This window comes from Quercus suber, unplaced genomic scaffold, assembly GCF_002906115.3.
Source record: "Quercus suber isolate HL8 unplaced genomic scaffold, Cork oak 2.0 scaffold_692, whole genome shotgun sequence".
NCBI classification, from domain to species: domain Eukaryota; kingdom Viridiplantae; phylum Streptophyta; class Magnoliopsida; order Fagales; family Fagaceae; genus Quercus; species Quercus suber.
In genome coordinates, this window is record NW_027070133.1 from 244,730 (window position 1) to 267,708 (window position 22,979).

Below are 22,979 nucleotides of genomic sequence, written 5' to 3' on the forward strand. Positions count from 1 at the left end.
TTATTGTTTTTTTTTTTTTTTTTTTTTTTTTTTTTTTTTTTTTTTTTTTTTTTTTTTCATTTTAATCAATAATTATCTCATACATTTGATATATTTATTTTCTTCGTGGATACCACATTTTATAAAAAGAAATATGCATATATATATATATATATGTTGCATGAGATACTATAATAGAGCCCACACATTATACAAGCTAGCATTTAACTAGCATAATGCACGGGAACATTTTACATAGTTAAAATTCAATCAACTTCACATAAAAATATAATAAAATACATTAAAATTCTTTTAGGTAATGTTGCACATCCATTTGTTTGTCCTCTTGTAATCAATTGATTAAGCTTTTTTTGGATTACCATCATTTTGAGCATCAAACTAAGTCTTAAAAATTTACATCAAGTCGATTTTTATAATAACTTGATACATAATAAACTATTTTAAATTGTATGTGCAAATATTTATAATAGATATTATGAAGAATTTTTTTTTTTTTTTAAAGAAAGAATATCATGAAATTTCATTAAAGAAAAATTAGCCGTAATCGGTTGAAAGTACAGATTGAAGGTGTGAAGAAACATTCTCCTTCCACGCCAAGGAACCTTTAACATGTTTAACATGTTTAGCTAAGTTGTGACTGATAGAATCTGTGATGGCTTTAGCCGAGACAAGAATATGACCAAAAGGGGAGAAAGAAACATCCTCACTAGTGAGGCTCTTGATCACATAGATCATAGATCAATGTAACAACTCTGAAATCATATCAAAAATTGAATAAGTATTCACCACATTAGAAATATTGTTAAAAAAAAAACCATTTACAATTTATTGAGGCTATAGTGAAGAAGTTGGAGCAATGTCTTTCATTCCTCCTTTTAATTGTTTTTCAATAGCATTTGTCATTAACCTATTTTCAAAATACAACACATAACCACCAACTCATTAAAACAAACAAAACCTTACATGTAGAAAGAAAATCTATTGAGAAATAGTTACTTTAAAATAATAAAATATTGATTATGTAGTGATCTAATGGAATGGGATTGGATATATTCACTTACTGTATAAAATTAGATTGCTTGGTTTTCTAGAAATAACATATAGTAGATTTATGAGATACTGAGTTACAGTATTAACACATAGGGTCAAAACGTCAAATATACAAACAACCTTGGTCCTACTCAAAAGGAAAAAAGAAGAAGAAGGAGAAGTAGGATTGTTGAGAAGAAGCAAGTGGAATCTGAAAAACACTTTAAAAACGATATTGGGAGAATTCAATCAAAATCACCTCAATGTCCAACATAATAACTCCAAACATTCCAAAAGAAAATACCAGCATTCAATCCTAACAAAAGTACATCACCTTCACATCATTCACAAAAGAGAATGAGAGACTTAAGGACTTCATGAAATAAGAATGAATGCTAAAGAAAAATATATATATCGAAAGTACCCTAAACAAAAGGCGAGATTCTGGATTCTATCTTTTTGTTGTTGTTGAGTTTGAGCTGTTTGTCTGAAAAAGCTTTCCTCCTTGTATCCTTGCTCATTTAGCCACATGCATAACACCCCATTTGAAATCCTTCTTTTTCTAAGAGAGAGATTTATAGTTACATATTTTTTAAGTAAATCAAACCCAAAAATAACTCTGCTATAAGCATGTTATTGCTATTAAATGTTGAGATACCAATGTAACAAATAAACATAAGAATAATTTGAATTATATTTGATATTCACCTAGTGTGAGTAGCAACTCTTACTCCATCTAGAGCTTTGGTGTTATTATTCCTAATTGACCAAGTCATCTGTTAAATCTAACACTTGTTTAACTAATGTAAATCATGCATGCCAATTTTTGAATAAATTACCAATATGTTTCTATCCTTAAATAATAAATCATCAGTCCTTGGCTAGGATAAATAGAGGTACTCAACTTAAATAACTAAGAATCATTATAATGTAGGCATTGAAGATTGGTATAAAAGTCAAGCATCCATACAAAAGGCACTATCCAAAAGCATAAAAAATTCATAGAATTTAAGCAATAATAGATCTTGATGATTCTTAAATCAACTAAAATGTATATTAGATATTGATTAACTTCTAAGCAATAATGATTAATATGGCCATTTTTACATAACTCATAATGATTATTACCTAATCTACCTAACCAATTGTATTATACATATATGCATTAGAAACAACTTTTCAATTATCAATGAAATTTTCCAAAAAAATCCATCCAGGGCGACCATTAACACCATTTTAATAGATTTATTCTTCAGAACTTAAATAAGTATTACTTTTATTTTGAGAGGATGCAAGAAGAATTGTTCTGATGTTTTTGACAATGATGACATCTCTTTGAGAGTGTGTGCGTGTATACATTTTTTGTAATGCTTATATAATGATAAATTGTTGGTTCTAAATGAGACACTCAATGAGACTCCAAGTTGGTGTGCATAATCAAATTGCAATTGTGCCTCTGGTAGTTATTCTCTAATCATGAATGGATACCTTTTGTGATTTAAGTTGTGAATAACATAATAGGATTGTAAGTTTGCTAATCTTGCAAATAACCTATCACAAAACTTAATGACATTGACTTGATAAACAAAATTGCTAAAAACCATACAACTGTAATTTTCTTTTGGTATTCAAGATTTCAAGTAATAACTTTGGAATATTTTTTATGATACATTGCAACATAAAAGGCATCAAATGAGGTAAATAACATGATGAAATAGATAAATAGTACCTAAAAGAAGCACTAAAGGGGAACATATTACTTTATAACACAACCAAAAGTCTGAAATAAACATAGAATATCATGCCCGCTATCAAATTGTAGTACTATCAAACTATAGTAAGACCAAGTATCAACGTTTTCTAAAGACATATAACCTGATATTGTGGCTTCTTCAGTGTATGAGCTCTCAATTTATAAGCTTTTGCCACCCATTATTCTCTTCCAAAATAGACCTTAAAAGTATGAGAGGATCAAGAAAAATGTCTAAAATAACTTGGTATATTAAACTATAATTTAGGTAAATCATAAACTTTCATCATTCGCAAATTGAAAAGAAATCATCTCAATTGAGTTAAGTACCGCATAAAGCCTTGAATTATTGAATTTTCTCATATGATTGCATATCAGATTCTCTACTTGTCACCTCAATTTGCTGAAATTTTATGGTATTTAAATATTAGAAGTAATCCACAATTCATAGATTAGCAAAGTAAGCTAACAAATGTAATCTAAAAAATAAAAAAAAGAGAGCCTTCAGAACAGGTTGCAATTCCTTAAACAATTGTTTTCATTTTTTTTTTTCCTTACCACCAAACAGATTCTCAATTAATTTTCAAGAATGGAATGCAAGATATGTGTGAATGTAATCATCATCATCATTGATATAAAGTGATACAGCCATCCATTTACGCCAATGAGCTCAATGCCTCAATCTCAATTGACATTTTCTTCCCTTATAAGTTATAGCCTTATAGGTGGAGGGATGCATAACTTACCATTAAAACAGTGGTCCAATTTTTTTTTTTTTTCTCTCTAAAATGAGGTGCCCAGTCTCTTAGCTTATCCTCATAATGTGAGTCATCCACTTTTTTCTTTTTCCCCAAAAAAAAAAAAAAAAATCCCCTAACTTTATGACCAAATACACTAAACTTACGCTAAGATTATCAAACATAAAATTCATACCCAATGCATGAGCCACTTTTGCTAGGTTTAGCAGATGTGATTGTAGCAACATATCGCTTGGGCGAAAGGCACTCACCATAGCACACCTCTTAAAGGTGTTGTCCTATATATATATATATATATATTATTTTGGATAAAGAATTATCTCAGATAATTAAAATTGATAGTCCTTAAATTTTTTATAGGGATTTTGGGACTCCAAAAGACTATCACCCTTAGAACCCATGATTATTTCCTAAAATTCTTTCCAGCCATATCCAAATTGAAACCGTTACACCAATCTGAGGCATATGCTTCAAACCATATAATAATACTACTTCAATCTTTAACATTTTCTATATTTGTAATCAATTTCAATAAAAATTAAATCAATGGAAAAAAAATCATAATCTTTGACATTGTGAAATTAAACCCAAAAAAACAAAAGAAGAAAAAACCTTGCAGAACCATATGGGATTCGACCTTGGCTTGCATCTCACACAATGCAGCCGCCTCTTCCTCCATTTCCTTCAACCTTTTCTTTATGTCATCCACATCCACTCCCTCCTGCTTTAACCATTTTTATTTCACAATTAGCCAAAAGTAAACAGAAAGTGTACAATTTTGTAACCAAAGGCCTATTATTAACACTCAATACTTTACCATCAGATCCAAAGCAAAAATTACGGCAGCCAATTACAAATCATGAGTTGGGTAATTTTTGTTCAAAATTCTATAATTGTCTAGAGGCATAAGCAACCTAGCCAATCAAGTTTTTACATCCCACAAAAAATGACATTGAGAAAAGAAGGCCAACAAATACATCTTGCCTTGATTAAATCAATAACATAGCATCACATTCCTTACTTATCTTCTTCCTTATCAATCTCTATGTATTATGACTTCTAGAATAACAAAAAAAAAAAAAAAAATCAATTAGGAATTTTATCAAAAGTCTAGTGTATGTGTAAGAGAAACAACAATACTTGGTTTAATGGAGGCTGGTGTCATTTGAACAAAAAAAAAAAATGCATGTATTACAACTATTACTACCAACACAAACCTAAACAACCACATGAACAAAATTTTGATGGTTAACAACAATAATATACCAATCTAAAATACTGTCTCAGTACCAATATGCCAATACCAACATTAGTGAAATAAGACAGATAACTATTTTTATTCTCTAAAATCATTTTTGTGAAAACATACGCTAGTTTGGTTTGGAATGGGTGTCCCAAAATACTGTCTTTTTGTTTGATTGGGAAGTTTTGATCAGATTGCATTAGTTAAAACAACAAAAAGCTTGATGTTAAGGGGTATGAATGAATCGAATAAAAGAAAAGGAAAACGCATTACTGCTCCATTGGCATTGTTGGTGTTTTCTATGTTAACCATGTCAAGCTCCTCGTACTCCTCTATCTTTGCCTCCCTCTCTCTCTCTCTCAAAAAAAAAAAATATATATATATATATATACACACACACACACACACATAGAGATAGATTAAAAGGGACGACAACACAGAGAATACGTGCAAGGTTATTCTTTAATCTTATACAAATCAGAACCTAATGTAGCCTAAATACCTAAATATAAATCAATCCAACCAAATTACCCAAAACTATGTCATATTTCATTCCCATATCTAAGAAAAAAAAAAAAAACAAAAAAAACTTTACCAGTGGTAGTTCCGATATGATCTGATGTTAATGGTGCGCCTTATAGATTGCATCTCTGTGTCCTTGCAATTTCGGTGGTTTGAGTATGGTGAGGAAACGATTGGAGGCAGAAAACTGATGGTGCTCGCAAGCCTTGGTGTGGCTTACGAACTCTGTCTCTCCCTTTCTACATTTGAATCTCAAGGCTTTTCATTTTTTAAGTTTTTAATCGGTTGGTTTTTTGATCTCTGTTCTCTGTTCTCTTTCTCCATACAACAAGTCTTTTTTTTTTTTTTTTTTTTTTTTTTTGAGAAGAGTAAGCAAGTTTGTCGTTTTGGTGGTCTAAGTCTAGTGGTAGAAAAGTGACAGGGCAGAGAACAAACAAAGCAGTGAAAAAGGGAATGAGAGGGAAGGGAAATTGGTTGGAGAAGTTAGAATGAACGTCCAAAACAATGGAGGGATGGGTTCTGTATTTGTATGCGTGCGTTTGGCTGAATGACTGAACCGCTTGATGTTTTTAAGTCTTCACACAATCGCACCGGTTGAATGGTGCACATGGTGTTTATAAGTTTTCAGGGTTTTTTTTTTTTTTTTTGCACTTTCCTTTTCTGGGAGCGTGGCTTTTTAAGGGAGCTTTTTTGCTAACGTGGCAACACAACCTTAATTGCAAGAAAAGGCTTCTATTTTTCCTATCTGGGGCATGCTAATGGAAGCCTAATCCAAAACCAAAACTGACTATAACTAAATCTAAACCAATCCAACCAAGAAATTCAAACATAAATCATATTCAATCCCCAAATTTAAAAATGAAAAGAAAAAAGAAAAAAATTTACTGGTGACGGTATATGCTTATCTTTGAATGCGTTACGGACTCTATCTGGTGCGTGCTATTTCGGCTGGAAAAGCCTAAAATAAGATTGAAGAAGGAAAATAAATGTTAGAAACGGAAATACCCAATGATTTTAAGTTTTTAATGTCAATGATTTAGTGATTTTTGTAATCTTTTTTTAAAAAAAAAAACAAAACAAAAGCAAGTATCTAAAATTGAGGAAACAAACATTTTGATAGAAAACCCAAAACAAAAAAACAAAAACGAATCAAATCTAAATCCATTCAACCAAAAAAAATTAGAGTTTTGAGATGCGTACGAAACAACCTTTCACAATTTAATTGGCAACGTGGATTAAGAATTCTAGAATAAAACAAAAGACCGATCAGTAATTTTATCAAACAAATTGCATATTAAGTTGTTCGCCTAATACATTCAGATTTTAAATAATCCAATGTGAATTTTGACTTTTAATCACAGGAAATCAAGGGTGAAATCCCTATTGTTAGTACCAAAAAAAAATATAGAGGGATAATTTGAAACCAAAGCATCCAAAGAAAGAGAATCAACCCATCTATATTTTTTTTTTTTTTTTTTAAAGGGGTAAAAGAAGAACCCTAGAAAATTAAGTAAGGGGAACTGCTGGTTTTGAATTCAAAAACATAGAAATATTGAAGATTTAAAATTCTAATTCGAATAGGAAAAGCAATGGTGAGGAGTTTCAATCTTTCAAACTACAAAACAATATTTGAAGAGGAAGGGAGTACGCTGACCTTCTGTACAAAAAAACAGAGACCATTCCGGTGGAAGGCATGGTGGTCTGATGGTGGCAAAGCCTGACTTTCTTCTCAGATTTTTCTCTCCTCACCATCTATGACAGACCGAAGTTCTTTCTCCATTGTTCTCTTTCTCGGTTCTCCTTTTCTCTCTGCAGCGTATGTTTGTTTTGGGTTTTAAAGTTTTTTTTTTTTCTTTTTTTAAGCGGGTTGTTTAAGTAGTTTTTTTCCCTAACGTGGCAGCACCTCCTAAAAGCTTCTGCTATTATATATAGTGTTAGATTAGATAAATCCGCATATGTTGGAGGCATGAAAAGAAAAAAACAAAAAACCAAAAAAGCAAGCTATCAATAATCCTAATACTACTACTTATGCCTGAATGCTTAATTGATCTTTATTAGATATATCTGCAAGAATAACTATTATATACAACTGATATTAGGCTATGCAAGACCCAACAAGTAATTTGATTTCCAAAAGATTGGGCAATGAAATTGACCACAGTGATAAATTACCTCAATCAGAAACTTATATCCTATAAGATTCAAACGCTATTAGCTTATTACTGAAAAGGGGCCATAGCAGCAAAATTGAAAGAAGCCAAATGAGCCATGATTTTTCTGTCTGAAATCTAATTTGAGACAGTCATATGTACTCATATATAGCTTCCAAGCAGAAATATCATATCAAATGTAAACTTCTAACAAGTTGAGTTATAAAATTGGTTATAGCCTAAAACTACAATCTTGTTCAATATCTTTTTATTGGAGGTGAATTTTAACAAATCAATCATTGGATTGCATTTTCTTCTTATTACCTCCAAACTTGCAAAATTTCTAGAAAATTAAAGATCAATAACTATGTCATCAATAAATTATTTAAATTTCAAGTTTTTGTAATTTAAAATTTTGCATAAAATATAATCTTATAAATCATATAGTAAATAATATCCAATTGACACAAAATTTAATATATACATTAAGAGTGTAAAGAACATGCAATCTAACCGTTAGATTTTTGAAATATATAGTAACGCTAATATAAGGTTCTAGCCTCGGGCTACAACAAATTTTGTAACTAAATTTTGTCTTTGATATTATTATTCTTGCAGAAAATTATGGTCCTAAAAGATCATGTTGTCAGCAAGGGAGGGGAGGCATTCTTGTCCAACACCGCTATTTAGAGGGGCAGAGAGCTTTCAACCTCCTTAGTTTCTGAACTCCTTTCTGCAACAATCTTTGACATTCCAAACATCTGAAATTGTATATAAACTACACAATTAATACAAGCACAAACAGGAAAAGCAATGAAGAGACAAGTTTGGGGAATGGAATAACGAATAAGTAGCATCAAGTTGAAAGAGAGATTCAACCTTCTTCAGGGTCTTCTGGAAGCAATTTTTGTGTTCATCCATAGATGCATGGATGAACTCATCAATGTGGTCCTTCAAATCCTCCAAGAAAGTGGCATCATCATTCTTCTTTGTGCGACATGAAGGGATGACTGTAGCAGTAGGTGATGGCTGCTTTTCAGGTTGACTTTTCTGTGCTTCCATCCTTAGTTAGCTGATATATAGGAATTTTTTTTTTTGATAGGAGTTAGCTGATATATAAGTTATTCCATATTAACACAAATCTAATCAAACAACTTTGATGAGATGAAACTAACAGCTTTGCTTAATAACCATCAACCACTTTAAAGTACATCATAGCCACGTCAATACACTCAATTCCTTTTTATTCATTTCATTTAGAATCTTTACAAACCAATCAGCAACATATTATACCAGAATTAATAGAATAATCCAAATAACATACTGTGCATTAAAAATAAAATAGTTGAGAACACAAAACTGCCACGCAAACATGGTGTCCTCCTATGTGCGTAGGATCCAAGTATAATATAAACACAACTTATTTGAACTTGTCACAGAAAATGTTTTTTTTTTTTTGGTTATTTGGATTGGGGTGGGGGGGGGGGGGGGTGGGTTGACTGTTGATACAGAAATATGATGGTTTAGATGTCAAGCTGAGTTCAGATACACAGCATCTAATCAGCTCTCAGCACACTACAGAGCAAGCTAAGTCAAGGTAATTACGAAATACAGAGGCATTTGAAAAGCAAGACAGCCCTTTAAAAATCATTTGGTAACATAGTGAGAAAATTTTACATTGTTGAAAATTACAAAAGCAAGATATCTTACTTTCACTGCTATTATTACAAAGACTACTTAAAAGGCATTGATATTGATAATTTTCATGTTTCTGGGTTTAATTTATATAAAACAAGAGAGCTGACAAAAAAATGTTTGATATCTTAATGAAAAATAACGACTAATTATTTTCTTCCTACTAATTTGTCTAGAGGATGTAAAAGAGGGCTTTCTAGTCTAAAGGCAGGGATGAGCTTTCTCACTATACAAGTATCCGTTTACCCATTTAAACCCATCTTCTCAAATACGCGTATAAGAATTTAGTTATCTAACACGCTGATAGAGATTGTCATAAACATTCTCCACTTTTGAATTGCCGAAACAAGAACTTTATGTGAGAGTCAATTGGTACCATGTTGTCAATCTCACCATCACCGTAAACACCTATAGACTGCCATTATCTCCATTAACTCCACCACCACCAACAGCATTATATACCCATATATCACCACTCACCACCCTCTTCATATCCACCAACACCATGCCACCAAACCCCAATTCCTCTTATTTCAAATAAAATAGCTAAATTTTCTCATATTCAAACAAACCCCACATGCTATTCCTCTCACATCTCATAAAGAAACTTAGGAAAGCAAACCCAAAACAGAAACATAATTTCCATACAAACAGTGCTATAATAAAACTGATCAGGTTTCAATTTTGATAACATAATCATTGTGAAAATTATACAATCTGTAGGATATCCAAGCCAAATTTCAACTCACAAATGCATGTTTATTCGCTCTGAATGAAGTCCCAAAACAATTAATCAATGATTCAATAACATTCTCTCTAACTTCTAAAAGTGAAAACTGAAAATACCCAATTGCATATTTATTAGCTAATGCCTTTAAAAGTTAGAACTTCTAACCAAAACCGAAATTTCATCCACAAAATTCATTGAGAAAAGTCACAGAATCAAACATACCTTTTATCAAACACAAGGCGTGCAATCAAGTGAAGCTGAAAACTAAATAGTGCTTTCAGCTGTGACAAGACCAACCGCCCTAGTTTTTATTTGACAAAAAGGAAATGAGTTGTGAATTGTGATAGGGTATGTATTGAAGAAGAAGGGGGCGTTTGGTTTGTGTTTTCAAACATCTATTTTTTGTTTTTGTATAATATTTTATGTATTTTTATATACTTTTTTACGAATACATATTTTCATAAATATTTTTAATCAATAATTTTTAATTTTTAAATATATGTACCAAACGGGTCTTAAATCTCTTGAAACTTCAAACTTATCGTATATTTTTATATTAAGTGTAAAATTTGAAAATTTAATTGTTAGATTTTATATTTTTATTATATTTTTTATACTTACAAAATTCTAAAAATATCAAAGATTAATTGATATGTATATTAAGAACATAAGGAACATAAAATTTATCAATTAGATTTTTGAAATGTAAATTCTAAAAAGAGATATATAATAAATTTGAAGGGTTGTTACGTATTGAATACTTTTTTTTTTTTTTTTTTTTGCTGAATTACGTATTGAATACTTCTATAGCTGCAGCACGTGTCTGTGAATTATATGGTATAAGCATTTATGGTCAGAGTCAAAGTTTAGAGCTTTTGACTTTTCATGGGGTAGGTCAATAGTTTATTGACACGTGGATTGGATTTTGTATATTTCAGGTGGTTGAAATAAAATTTGCTTGGAAAAGAAGTTTGGAACTGATAATTTTTAAGATAAATTAAAAATGGGATGACTTAGGTACAGTACTTAGTTACTGTTTCTTAAGTTCTTATCTTAAAATTCTGTCACATAAATTTTTTCTCATAAGATGAAAGTGTATTTTTTATTTAACTAGTCATATGGTTAAATTTAAGAGGAGAAATTAAAAAACAACACCTAAAGTACTATAATTAAATTTTGTCCAATTACACGTACTAACTTTTTAGTTAATATACAATTCATCCATTCTGCTAATATTTGTCAAAATTAATCCATTAAGGACCCAAAAACAATGAAATTTGTATTAAACAAAGTTGAAAGTTAATGGTGTAATTTTGACTAATACTAATGCATGATTGAATTGAACAAAATTAAAAATTAAAGGATTGAATTAAATGAAAGTAAAGTAAGAAATTAATTGAATTTTAATCAAAGTTAGAGGCCCAATATATAAAATTTCTATTAAAAACAAAAGGCTAACAAAATGCAATTCTATATTCCTTGGAGTGGAAGTTTGGCCGTGATTTTTTTTTAACTGGCTGATATGTAAGTGCACTTATATACAACTGATATACAACTGCACCTAAAGAGCTGATTGATTATAGTAAAGAACTCAATCTTAATCACTGCCTTTAGATACTTGTTAGAAGGACCCATGACGCATTGACAAGCAATTTAAGATGTGATTAATGTTCATTATTAAGTATTTAGTACTTTTAATGTATTGCTTTTGAGGCATTGGTTAACAATAATTTTTTTTTTTTTTTTGGGTGATGAAAGAACAATACAAATAAGCCTTTAAGAATATATATTAAGGAAGTACATTAGTTTTAGTTTTAGAAGACAACACTGGGCTTATGAAAGGAGCCTTGAACATGAGTAGATTGTACCTAAAATATGAGATATGATTATCTCCTCTCCTTGTTTCTCAAGAGGCTTGAATGGTGAAGCTCATTCCACTGTGTAACTGGGAGAGACAAGACAACATAGTAGTGAACATACCAGCTCAAAGCCTAGAGTTCAAATGTGTCATCTTCTTCGAGCAACTTGCCTGCTGCATTCTCTTCCTTTTCATCAATCTCCAAGTATGGATTCCTTTCCATCGGCTTAAAGTTAGAGAAAATAAATACATAGAAAGCCAAGCTTGCAGCTTCTGTTATGGCATCCTGAACCCATTTATATTCATAAGGACACAGAGTACCAATCAATGCAAAAACCCTTGTAAAATACAAGTACCCCACCAAAACCGTGTACAATGTCTTGAACATTATTAGTTTTTCAACATTCCTAGCTGCCTTGCCATCTGTTTTGGATGCTTCTCGTAAGCTTTTAATTGACCAAGCTATTGGGAAAAATATTGCACAGCAACAAATGATATCAACCAAGAAGAAAATCTGTTTCCATTTTAACCAATCCTTCATTTGTATTGCTGGACCTGTTTCCTCCAAAACAACATAAGCTGTATTCTCCACAACCTGTAATGGAATTACAATCATCAAAACAATCTTCTCTCGCTTTTGTAGGTAAGGTTTCAAGAAAGACCACCCAGTGCCTATGAGTACAATGACTGTGAAAAGCATTATACCCTTGAAGAACCCGAATACGTAAAATGCTACATCCCAACCATGTGGAGTACCAGTTTTTCTCACGTATATATATTGTTCAAAAGCACATATCATTTTGAACCCCTTGAAGAGAAGCAAAGCACCCATAACTATATGGATTTTGTAAACAATTAGTCTTTGTTTGATGCATGTGAAGACCCATATAATGAAAAAACTTGTATATGTGAGAAAGAAGATAAAATAGAGCATTGGCAAATTGGTTGTGCCAGCAGAAAGGAAATCCTTTTGCCCATTTCGTAAATTGTACATCTCTGTGTGGACATCCATTGACACTTCAAATTCTTGCTGGCAGTTAGCAAAAGACAAGGTGTATTCTTCAGGTTTATCAATGGGAGTGGAAAAATTATAGGTTGAGTTGTTGGTGAGCTTTTCAAAAGTGAATAAAAGCTTAGCATAACGCGACAAAATGCAGAAACCTACGGTGAAATTGATGGGGGAGGACATGTTATAGAGTTGGTCAAAAACTGAAGAGTTGTAAAGGTAAAATCCCATGGAAGAAGTGTTTAGTTGTGCCTTGTGATTCGATGATTTCCATGAGATATCTTTAATGGAAATGGAGACGCGACCGCCTTGTAAGAACCCGAATGTCTGAAAGGTGATCTTCTCTCGGGAGTCATTGACAATGCGTGTGTTCCTGATCTCAGAGAAAGCAAATGGAATGCTTGAAACTATGAGTAATGCGTATGAGAGTTGAAGCATAGGATGATACTTTAGAGGAAAGAAGTTTTCCATAGCTAGAGTAAATATAGGATTGAAACTCCAAAAATGTAAAAATGGTATCCAAATTGGTAGAGATCAAATTGTTTTTATGTTGCGTAAGGTGGTTCAAACTGAAAACAATAATTGGCAAATGGCTGTGTTAAGTGTGTTTGGTTGGATATGAATGGCTCTAATTGTGGTAACAACAAAAGAGAATAACGGTTTGCCAAAGATTTGGAAGAGTGAGAGAACAAACTATGACATAGCATGTACAAAATCATTTACAAAAGATTTTAGCGTACATTATTTAATGCAATATGAGAAACAATCACACTACAACTATGATTATGATTTAAACCTCAAGTTTCATTAAAGCTTAGTTAATTTTAGACTAATCTAACAATTTGGTGCCAATTATGTACTATCTTAGTCTCAAATTGTTGGTCTTGTTTAAAAAATTCAACTTTTTAAGGGGACATAATTTATTATCATATTCAAATACAAGTTATAACATATCATTTTAATCAAATCAAAAAGGACAAAACTTAGATACAGTAACTTATGTGTTATTCCTTAGATTCTCCTTTTTAGATTCAGCCATGTAGCTACTTAACTAAAAAATACACTTCCATCTCATGAGAAAATTCCACATGGCATGATCTTAAGAGGGGAATCTAAGGAATAATACCTAAGTACTGTACTTAACTCTTGCCCAATAAAATACCTTATACTCCTAGAATACAAACTCTATTAGATGAGAATAGCGTGTGCAATGCCAATTCTAATTAGTTGTTTTTGTGCAACGAAAACTTTATTTTGCAGTGATGTGTTGTGCAATGTAAATGTGTTTCTGTTTTTTTTTTTTTTTTTTTTTTTTTTTTTTTTTTTTTTTTTTTTTTTTTTTTGAGTTATTTAAAAAAATAATGTAACTAAAAAGGTGCCCCATTTATATGGATTTTTAAATGTTGGTTTTAAAAAAAAAAATTCTCTTGGAAATAAAATAGAGGTATAATTGAAAAGTTTGTAAATTAGTGGTTTTTAATTTTAAAAACAAGAGTTAAAGGACAACAATTGGATTGTATTTAAATTTAAAATAGGAGTTGGATCCTATGTTTTAAGAGATTGTAGTGATGATGTTATCTCCTCATTAGTATTTATGAATGTTGAAAAATATGAATGAAGTAAGCAGAAAATTAGTCATCAAATGTCTTTCTCCTTTTAATGTATAGGAGGCTAATTACTCTGAATTGACTAAACTATCATTTTAATTTTTCGGTTTACACCCCCACTTCTCAACATAATAGAAGTTCCTCTTGTTTAGGGTTCTCATCCTTTTAGTGCCTTTAGCAGGCCTGTAAGGTAAGGACATGGGTGGCTTTACATTAAGGCCAGGGGGTTCAAATGAACCCCCTGACCTGGCTCAAACAAAATTTTTATATATAAAATTTTTAAAAAATTTTCATTTTGAACTCTTAAAATAAAAATTTGAACACCCTAATCCTAAATTTTGTTTGAACCCAATTGAAATAAGCTTGAAACTTGAATATGATCATCTTAATTTTAATTTCAGAAATATTTTTACAATAATATGAGGTAAGTTGTAATTGCTTTTTATCTGGACCCACAATTAACGATATTTTTTTATCTACCTTTAACAATTGGCCACTTAGATTTTGTTGTGGAATTTTTTTGAAAGTATTGTGTCAATTCCAAAATTTTTGCTCATTCATTAAAAAAAATATGAATATTCTTTCCAGGATTTTGGCTTACTTTGCAATTGACAACAAAATGAAGTTGTTTTTCCTTACACTTTTTTTCTTCATTAACAAAAAAATTATATCACTATTACAACCAACACATTTGTACAAATTTGTATCTATATCTGTAATTTTTTCCTCATTCTCTCTATCTCGCTTTCTCCCTTCTATTTTTTTCTTAGTTTTTCTTTTTATCTCCAATTATCTCCAATTCTAAGAGAGTGACTATGTCTATGTGTATGATTAAGAAGTCATCTACTTCAAATGTAAAATCTTATATCAGTTACTATTTTATTTTCTTAGTTTCAAATTTACTCCTAGTTCTACTCCTAAGTGTGTTACTAGTCTTCTCCTTCTTTATCATATATTTTTATATAATTGATATTACATATAAATATACTAAGTTATTATTAATTTGACAAAAATGTATGATTAGTAATTTAATTATATTAGTTTATGCATATAATAGTTGTTGTCTTACCTATTTTATAACAGTTTTAGACTATTGTATATTAAATTGTATTTAGAATATTATTTTAGATTATTGTGTATAATATGGAAGTTTATCTATAGAAAAAAAAGATTAATCATTTAATTTTTTACTCGCCCCCCATGACAAATGACAAATTCCTAGCTTTGCCATTGTTGACCCCCCGAGAAAAAAATTCTGGAGCCGCCCCTGTGTAAGGATCACCGTTCTTCTTTATTCGTCTGTCATTTTTCATTCATTCTCACTATTTCTGAGTGCTCTAGGCGGTCTATCATGGACAAAAATCCAGAGATTGCATGTAGCTAATCCATGCCACAAAGCCCGCTACCTGTAGGCTGTGGTACGTGGTTTCCCCTACGAGCTATCATATAACAAATTGGTTTACACGGACATTTATATTCTTATAATAAGATCTTGGTAGTTGGTATCATATATAGCTAGGTTTGAATACCATTGTAATGCAACGAGATAAGATTATGCATATTAAGCTATTCTTATAATATGTTATATGCCTTATGAAAAGTTAAAAAGAATCAAGAATGTCTAGGAGAATTTGCCTTGTTGATGATTGCAAGGAGCCTTTGAGGAGAATACTAATGAAGACAATTAAGCGGTACTGCTATAAAAACTTGAACTTTATCCTGATGCTGTGATATGCTTTATGAAAAGTTCAAAAGAATGATGCTCGGGCAAGAAAGGGTGTAATCTATACTACTAATAACAGGAAAGAGTAATCGACCATTTCCTACAAGGTAATTCTTTTAGTTCTTTTATTCATTTATTTATTATTATTTTTTTTATCATTTTATTACTCATATACGATTCTGATTGTTCTATTTGATTTTTAGTTGCTTCTTTCTCTTTTATATTTTTGGAAAATTTTGATACTAAAAAAAAAAAAAAAAAAAAAAGCTCGTCACATGTTTGAAGCGCGTGGTAAGAGTACTAGTTTTTGATAATCTCCCTACTCATGTTGATCTTTTGTTACTTTTAGGGTTCGTTTGGTTGGAAGAGTGGAAAAATGGGATGATAGAAAATGGTGGGAGGATAGAAAAGTGAGAGGATAGAAAGTATTTTAATTTTTTTTTTTTTGTTTGGTTGGTAGTAGAAAAAATGATGGTCAAAAAGTGACAAACAACCAAAAAAAAAAAAAAAACAAACAAAACAAGACAACTATCACACCCACAGCCCAGGAATAAAAAAAAAGAAAAAAAAGGCAATGTCTAGGAAAGGAAAAGAAAGAAAAAAAAACGAAAAAAAGAAAAGAAAAAGGAGGAAGAGGCACTTGCCGAGGAAAGCACAAAAGAAGAAGAAGAAGGAATTGGACGAATTGCCCATATGCAAGTGCACATGAGCATTTTTGTCTTTTAAGCAACCTTATTTTCTTCCTTTAGTTTTCTCTCTAATTTAGGAAGAAAACTTTTTGGTGAGCCCGGAGAGAAAACATTCGAGCTCTACCGTTTATTTTACTTCCTCTTCACCTAACCAAATACACTCCAAAAAAGTTTCATTCCTATTTTTTCTCCAAAATTTTTTATCCACCTTATTTCACCTCCAAATAAATACACCCTTAGATAATATGGATAAGTATTATCTAAGGCATCAAGCTAAGTGCCTTGTATTCTAAACTATTATTAGTTTCTTAATGAAATTCCTTTATTACCCAAAAAACAAAAACAAAGGCTAATAAGTCTAATATATGTCCACTGGTCCCTCAATCGTTAATACACATGAGGTTTTTATTTTATTTTATTTTATTTAAATTAATTCAATTGAGTTTTAAGACACATTGTCATCACAAATAAAAAATAATAATAATAATAAATTGATATCCTTACAACTAACACGCCTTGGTTAAATGATCCTTAGCTATGTTTGTATTTAATTTCAATAATCTGGAAAAAAAAAATTGATGGAGATATCCTATCCACACAACAAGTAACTATCCCCATTCTCAAATCCCTCTCTAGCTTTTTATTTATTTATTTTTAGAATATCACTACAAAACTTGCTCATTCATATAAATTCATATAAACAGAGAAATCCAGAGAATGGATATGGAAACATATAAGTTTTAATTTGGGCCAAAATAGGAGAGCGTGTGCAGCATTTGGGCTTCAGCCCAACTCTTTTCTTTTTACATTCATTTCGTTTTTAAATATTTATTTTATCACCTTCTCTATATACCAGTACTCATAAATAATTTCCTTTTACTAAGATAATGAAATGAGAGTTTGAGATTTGAGGCTCAGTATTTGATTGTGAAAATGGAGTAGTTGAGGAAGTGTTGGGGAGGTTTTTTGAATTTTTGTAATTTTAAGATATGAAAGTATTTTATGCTTTGAATTTAAATTTATAAATTTCAAATTTCAAAATCATATATCAATTTAAAAAATAAAGTCAACAAATAATAGAATATGGTAGTCTCCTACAAATGTCAAAAAACTTGACTATTCTAACCTCATAAATTAAGATTAGTAGAGCAATTTCGCTCAATATTCGGAAACCAATTCAATGAATTTTTTTTAATATAAAATATCAATTAATAAAATTGAGTTTCAAAGCATTCCACAATATTTTGGTAAAACATAAATATTATACAGCAAAATGAGTATTATAAATAGGTTTTAAAATAACATAAAAAATTATTTCAAATCTATATATATAATAATAGGTGAAACAGAGAGAGTGTGAAATTGCAATTTTAAATTAGAACTCTAATTATGTGCCACGTGTACACACCAATTAGAACTTTAATTGTGTGTCACGTGTACACACTAATTTCAGTCAATTAACGCTGTGCTTTTTTTTTTTTTTTTGGGTGAATAAAACATCATGATCTTCACACTCGCGTATATTCGGGTTCACCTCCTCTTCTCAAAACCCAAAATCCTTCCTCTCCTTCAATATACAGCCCCCCTTCTAGAAATCTGCGTTTTACATTTAAATGTTGTGCCCTCTTTTTTTTTTTTTTTTTTGGCTAAATAAAACCTTTTGCTCTTCTTTATATATCAGACATGCCTTTTTTACAGGTTCACCTCCCCTTTGCCAAAGCCAACAATGGCAACAATACCGATCTCTTCAGCTCCTTAATCTCAGACATCAAATCCTACTTTGGCAACAACTCTCTTCTCCCATGGCTTCGATATGCCTCTCTCTTTCTTTGTGGGTAGCTCTTTTAATGGTTTTAAAAAGTAAGATTTTTTGGCATTTTGTATATACAGAGGGATCAGAAAGATGAAGGATTCGTTGCCTTTGCAAGTACTGAATGAGAAGTTGCCACGGTTTTTGCAGAAGTGCGCGCAGACCTTCGATTCCAATTGCCATTACAAAAACGACTTACGGTACCTCCGCGTTTCGTTACAGTTGGTATTTTACTAATCCATTGCTTTTTTTTTTTTTTTTCTTTTCGTTTTCTTCTAGATGATTTCGATTTTGGGTCGTTGGGCTTCTTAGAAGTTGTTTGGTTCCTATGGAAATGAAGGGGAAAGATGTGAAAATCAAATTTGGATGCTCTTTAGATTTTTTTGGTTATCTAAATGTTGTGAATTTATTCATTTATTTTAGTGTGTAGATGGGTTTTTGTGGATGGTCTAAGGGTGCCTTTTTTTTTGTTTTTATTTTTTTATACATTTTCTTATTGTTGATTTTGATGTTGGGTTATTCGGTTTTTGTTCAATTTCATAGCCTTTGTTTGGTTCCTGAGAGAAAAAGAAGGAAAAGTTATGAACATCAAATTTGGAGTTTTAGTAAACAGAAGGGTTGTTTTGGGCTAAGCTCACTAGCTTTTTATTGTTATTATGATTCTCTTTTGATTTATGACATATCATCTTCATAGAAGCGAGGGAGTTGATAGGAGTTAATCGTGAATTGAAAAATGCCAATTACATTCTTTGCATCATAATTCATAAGTAATTATTTATTTATTTATTTTGTGAGTAGATGGAGTTTGCGGATGATCCAAGAGTGATTTTCATTATCTTATGGATGATTTTGATAATGGGTCATTCATTTTTTGTTCAATTTCATAGCCCATTCCCTCTTTTTCAATGAATGCCATGAAATTTGCCATCTAATTGGTTATCAATCATAGAGTTCAAATACTTTTCTAGGTTTTGTTTTATAGTTCTCAAGTTTCTGTTTTTGTGGCAGGAGGAAAAAGTTTGAATTTGCATCAAAGAGATTCTTGGTATTCTTTCGTGGACTTATAGATTGATTAATTTTGGTATCCTTTTATTTCTATTTTTGTAGGGATCACTATTTTCATTCTTTAGATTGTATTATGAACTTTCATTATTGTTTTAATCATTTTCAGGTGTGGATTTTGAGATTAAGTTGCTCACAATTGGTGGGAGAAGATTGAAGCTTACAATTTGGGACATAGGCAACTGCTGGAATTATTTTGAATTATAGTTTCATTTTAATCTTTGATTAATGATGCTTTTGGAAGTGATAATTTATGCTAACGTGTAATATTTCTCTTCTTTCAAGTTAGTCATTGCTTTTGGTGCATAAATAGATTGTAGAGCTATTAACAATTGATGAAAGATATGCATATATGATTTTTAGTTAGGTGAACTTTTGGGTTTTAATAGAAACATTTAACCTTCGGATGTTGAAAAGACAAGAAGGTAAAATGTTCCGTAAATTTTAATTTTGTGAAACTGATCAATGGCAATTTGAAGTGTTAAAAGAGACAACAATATTGACTTTGGCTTGAAGAGATCTGATAGATTGTAGAGCTATTAACAATTGATGAAAGATATGTATATATGATTTTTAGTTAGGTGAACTTTTGGGTTTTAATAGAAACATTTAACCTTCGGATGTTGAAAAAACAAGAAGGTAAAATGTTCTATAAATTTTAATTTTGTGAAACTGATCAATGGCAATTTGAAGTGTTAAAAGAGAGAACAATATTGACTTCGGCTTAAAACGTACTCAAAATAAACTCTGAAGTGTTCAAAGAGACAACAATATTGACTTCGGCTTGAAACATACTCAAAATAAACTCAAGGATAGCGTATTAGACATGTCTATAGGGAAAAAGTGCTATCTGATGGCATCTCCATTAAGAACTATGAATTGTAACACACTTCTGATTCCAATACGCTATTCATGTCTAATTTTATTAGAAACTTTTGAAGAAAGTTCCATTAATGCCCCTTTATATATTTTAAATAATAAAATGAAATATTCTCTTTTTTTTATTCATTGCTTTATCTAATGCTATCCTATGTATGATAAACCACAAAAAAAAAAAAAAAAAAAAAAAAAATTCTCTTTTTTTTATTCATTGCTTTATCTAATGCTATCCTATGTATGATAAACCACAAAAAAAAAAAAAAAAAAAAAGACCAATAGCATTACTTAAATAATAAAATGCAATATATATTTTTCATTGTTTTATTTAATTCTATCATCCATGTGATAAACCCCAAAAAATAAAACAAAAACAAAAAAATTGGCCAATAGCATCATTACAATTAACCAGTCCCGTGCGGTAGCACGGGGTTACATACTAGTGAATTTGAAAGGATCCACACATCGCACGTGAAATTATCTAATTGTATTTAAATCCTCTTATCAAACACACACTAAGTGCAAAATCAAAAGAAAGTACAACTATTTAGTCAAATTAAACAAATAATATCCTGTGGATTCTAATTAGCTCAACTAGTAAAATCTTGATTTGATAATAAAGAGCTATCATCATGAGCAGATGTCATAGGTTGAAATTCTTTTTAAAAAAAAAAAACTAATAATATCCTAATATTTAAAAAAGAAATCAAACATTTCAAATAAATCCATGCGTTTTTATTTTTTTCCCTCTAAAAATCTGCTTTTTTTTGGGGGTGTAAATCTAGTTTTTTATTTTTTATTTTAATTTTTCTATATCAATTCAAAGTTTTGGACGGTTCATTGGTTTGTGACCATTCTTTTTTCTTTTTTGGTAGAGAAAAACCGATTTGTCATTTGTGACCATTCAATCTAACCATCCCCTTACCCTTTAAAAACGAAAAAAAAAAACTGATTTATATGATCAGTTCATCCTGTAGATCAAATTCAAATTGAAAGTGGGCTCCAATGCAAACTTTGTGATCAATAAATAACTAATAGAGGGTTGATCATCTTGTTTGTAATAGATCATGATATGCATTAGTTTGGATCCCTTTACCAATACTTCGTATGATTTTGAGATAAATATTCTAAGTTATACACGAAAAATTAAACAGGCATTAGTGCATTACTAGCTACCAGTTTTGGTTGGTGCCAAGAAAATTTCTTATTTAATCGGTTTCTACATTAGGTAATGCCTATTGAGAATAGGCTCATCAGGGGAGGGTGTTGATTGAGCAAAGCTTTGTCTCTCTGAAATTAATTGTAAAAATATAAGATTGCAAATGACATATATGGATGGCGATGTTTTGGCAGAACTTGTAGACATGACGCCAGAAAACATGGGAACGAATAAATAACCATATACTAGATTCACAATTTAATAATTAAACTATTTTTTAATTAATTATTGAAACCTTATCGATTTGAATAATGAGACTATACTATGAGAGACATTAATAATAAAAATTGCAATTGGGAATATAGGGTTGTGGAATGGAGAGTGTTTTGAAGGAGTCCAAATCTTCTGTCTCACTTTTTCTACTCCACTCTATATTCTACTAATAAATATTTGCCACATGTTCACCTAATTAATTAAAGTAGTATTTAATTAATTAGGTGAACACGTGCCAAGTATTTATTAGTGGAGTATAAAGTGGAGCAGAAAAAATGAGACAGAAGATTTAGACTCATTTTGGGAACCATATGAATATTAGAACATATATAATCAGCCTTTTAATAGTGGCAATTTGATGGGGGGTTAGGATAACATTCTAATTTCTAAGTAATATTATATAATGATAATTAACACTGATAGATAAATTAGAAGTAACAGTCACAGACACCATATACACTCATATTTAGGTATAAATAAATAAATAAATATACTATGTATTTTCAAGTTAAGTTTGAGATTCTATTAATTAATTTTTCTATTTTAATCAATTATTATAAAAAGATATCAAATGTGGATTCCATTTAGCTCAATTCGTAAAATCTTTTATTGTCAATAAATGATATAAGCATGAATCTTGTTTGCACTTTACACTAAAAGAAATCTATTTGTGTCTTAGCCTGAAGGTAATAAAAAAAATCATAGAAAGAATGTGATAAATTAAAATTCCATTGTATCTATATTAAATGGCATCAAATAATCTAGTCACTATAGAGTTAAAACTTAAAACTACCAAAAGTACCAAACTTGGGTTTTGATTTGATATATTGTTCATATCACACACCCCCACAACATGTGCAATACCCCAACTTATTCCACTTAATATGGAGTATAAACTATTTCAATTTTGATTTTGATTTGTGTCTTATACATGTCACATGTTCTAACTACTTATTTAACACCCTAACTTAGCTCTATACACAAAAAGTGAACCATATTTCATTTGATTGTGTCTTGTATATGTCACACATCTACTTGA

The 22,979-nt window shown here is 30.5% G+C and overlaps 3 protein-coding genes and 2 long non-coding RNA genes across 11 annotated transcripts in view; 1 reads left to right on the plus strand and 4 right to left on the minus strand.

The window, feature by feature from the left end:
* LOC112038597 (uncharacterized) overlaps nt 1-10,185 on the minus strand; it is a 17,465-nt gene extending 7,280 nt beyond the window's left edge. The window contains exon 1 of the mRNA XM_065766225.1: nt 10,100-10,185. The gene's annotated coding sequence lies outside the window, so the exon portion shown is untranslated. The remainder of the gene's footprint in view (nt 1-10,099) is intronic.
* On the minus strand, nt 415-7,190 carry LOC136064464 (uncharacterized). Of its 6 annotated transcripts, XR_010626078.1 has the most exons (7): nt 6,957-7,182; nt 6,188-6,260; nt 4,150-4,258; nt 3,110-3,182; nt 2,905-2,982; nt 1,454-1,591; nt 415-752 (listed from the first exon to the last, which is right to left on the minus strand). It is a non-coding gene; the product is annotated as an uncharacterized LOC136064464 (long non-coding RNA). The 6 variants fall into 6 exon arrangements; XR_010626074.1 differs by lacking the exon at nt 415-752 and having other exon boundaries at nt 1,237-1,591; nt 4,150-4,261; nt 6,957-7,190; XR_010626073.1 differs by lacking the exon at nt 415-752 and having other exon boundaries at nt 1,237-1,591; nt 6,957-7,188.
* Nucleotides 7,914-10,215, minus strand: LOC112038598 (uncharacterized). Its single transcript, XM_024071423.2, has 3 exons — nt 10,100-10,215; nt 8,332-8,524; nt 7,914-8,213 (listed from the first exon to the last, which is right to left on the minus strand). Exons 2-3 carry the CDS (start codon nt 8,512-8,514, stop codon nt 8,139-8,141), a joined length of 258 nt encoding a protein of 85 aa, XP_023927191.1. The 5' UTR covers nt 8,515-8,524; nt 10,100-10,215; the 3' UTR covers nt 7,914-8,138.
* A 1,653-nt stretch (nt 10,216-11,868) lies between these two features.
* LOC112038601 (protein CANDIDATE G-PROTEIN COUPLED RECEPTOR 7) lies at nt 11,869-13,212 on the minus strand. Its single transcript, XM_024071427.1, has 2 exons — nt 11,995-13,212; nt 11,869-11,961 (listed from the first exon to the last, which is right to left on the minus strand). Exons 1-2 carry the CDS (start codon nt 13,210-13,212, stop codon nt 11,869-11,871), a joined length of 1,311 nt encoding a protein of 436 aa, XP_023927195.1.
* A 5,148-nt stretch (nt 13,213-18,360) lies between these two features.
* LOC136064463 (uncharacterized) lies at nt 18,361-20,111 on the plus strand. Of its 2 annotated transcripts, XR_010626072.1 has the most exons (4): nt 18,361-18,375; nt 18,459-18,795; nt 19,579-19,615; nt 19,742-20,102. It is a non-coding gene; the product is annotated as an uncharacterized LOC136064463 (long non-coding RNA). The 2 variants fall into 2 exon arrangements; XR_010626071.1 differs by lacking the exon at nt 18,361-18,375 and having other exon boundaries at nt 18,383-18,795; nt 19,742-20,111.
* Nucleotides 20,112-22,979: the final 2,868 nt, after the last annotated feature.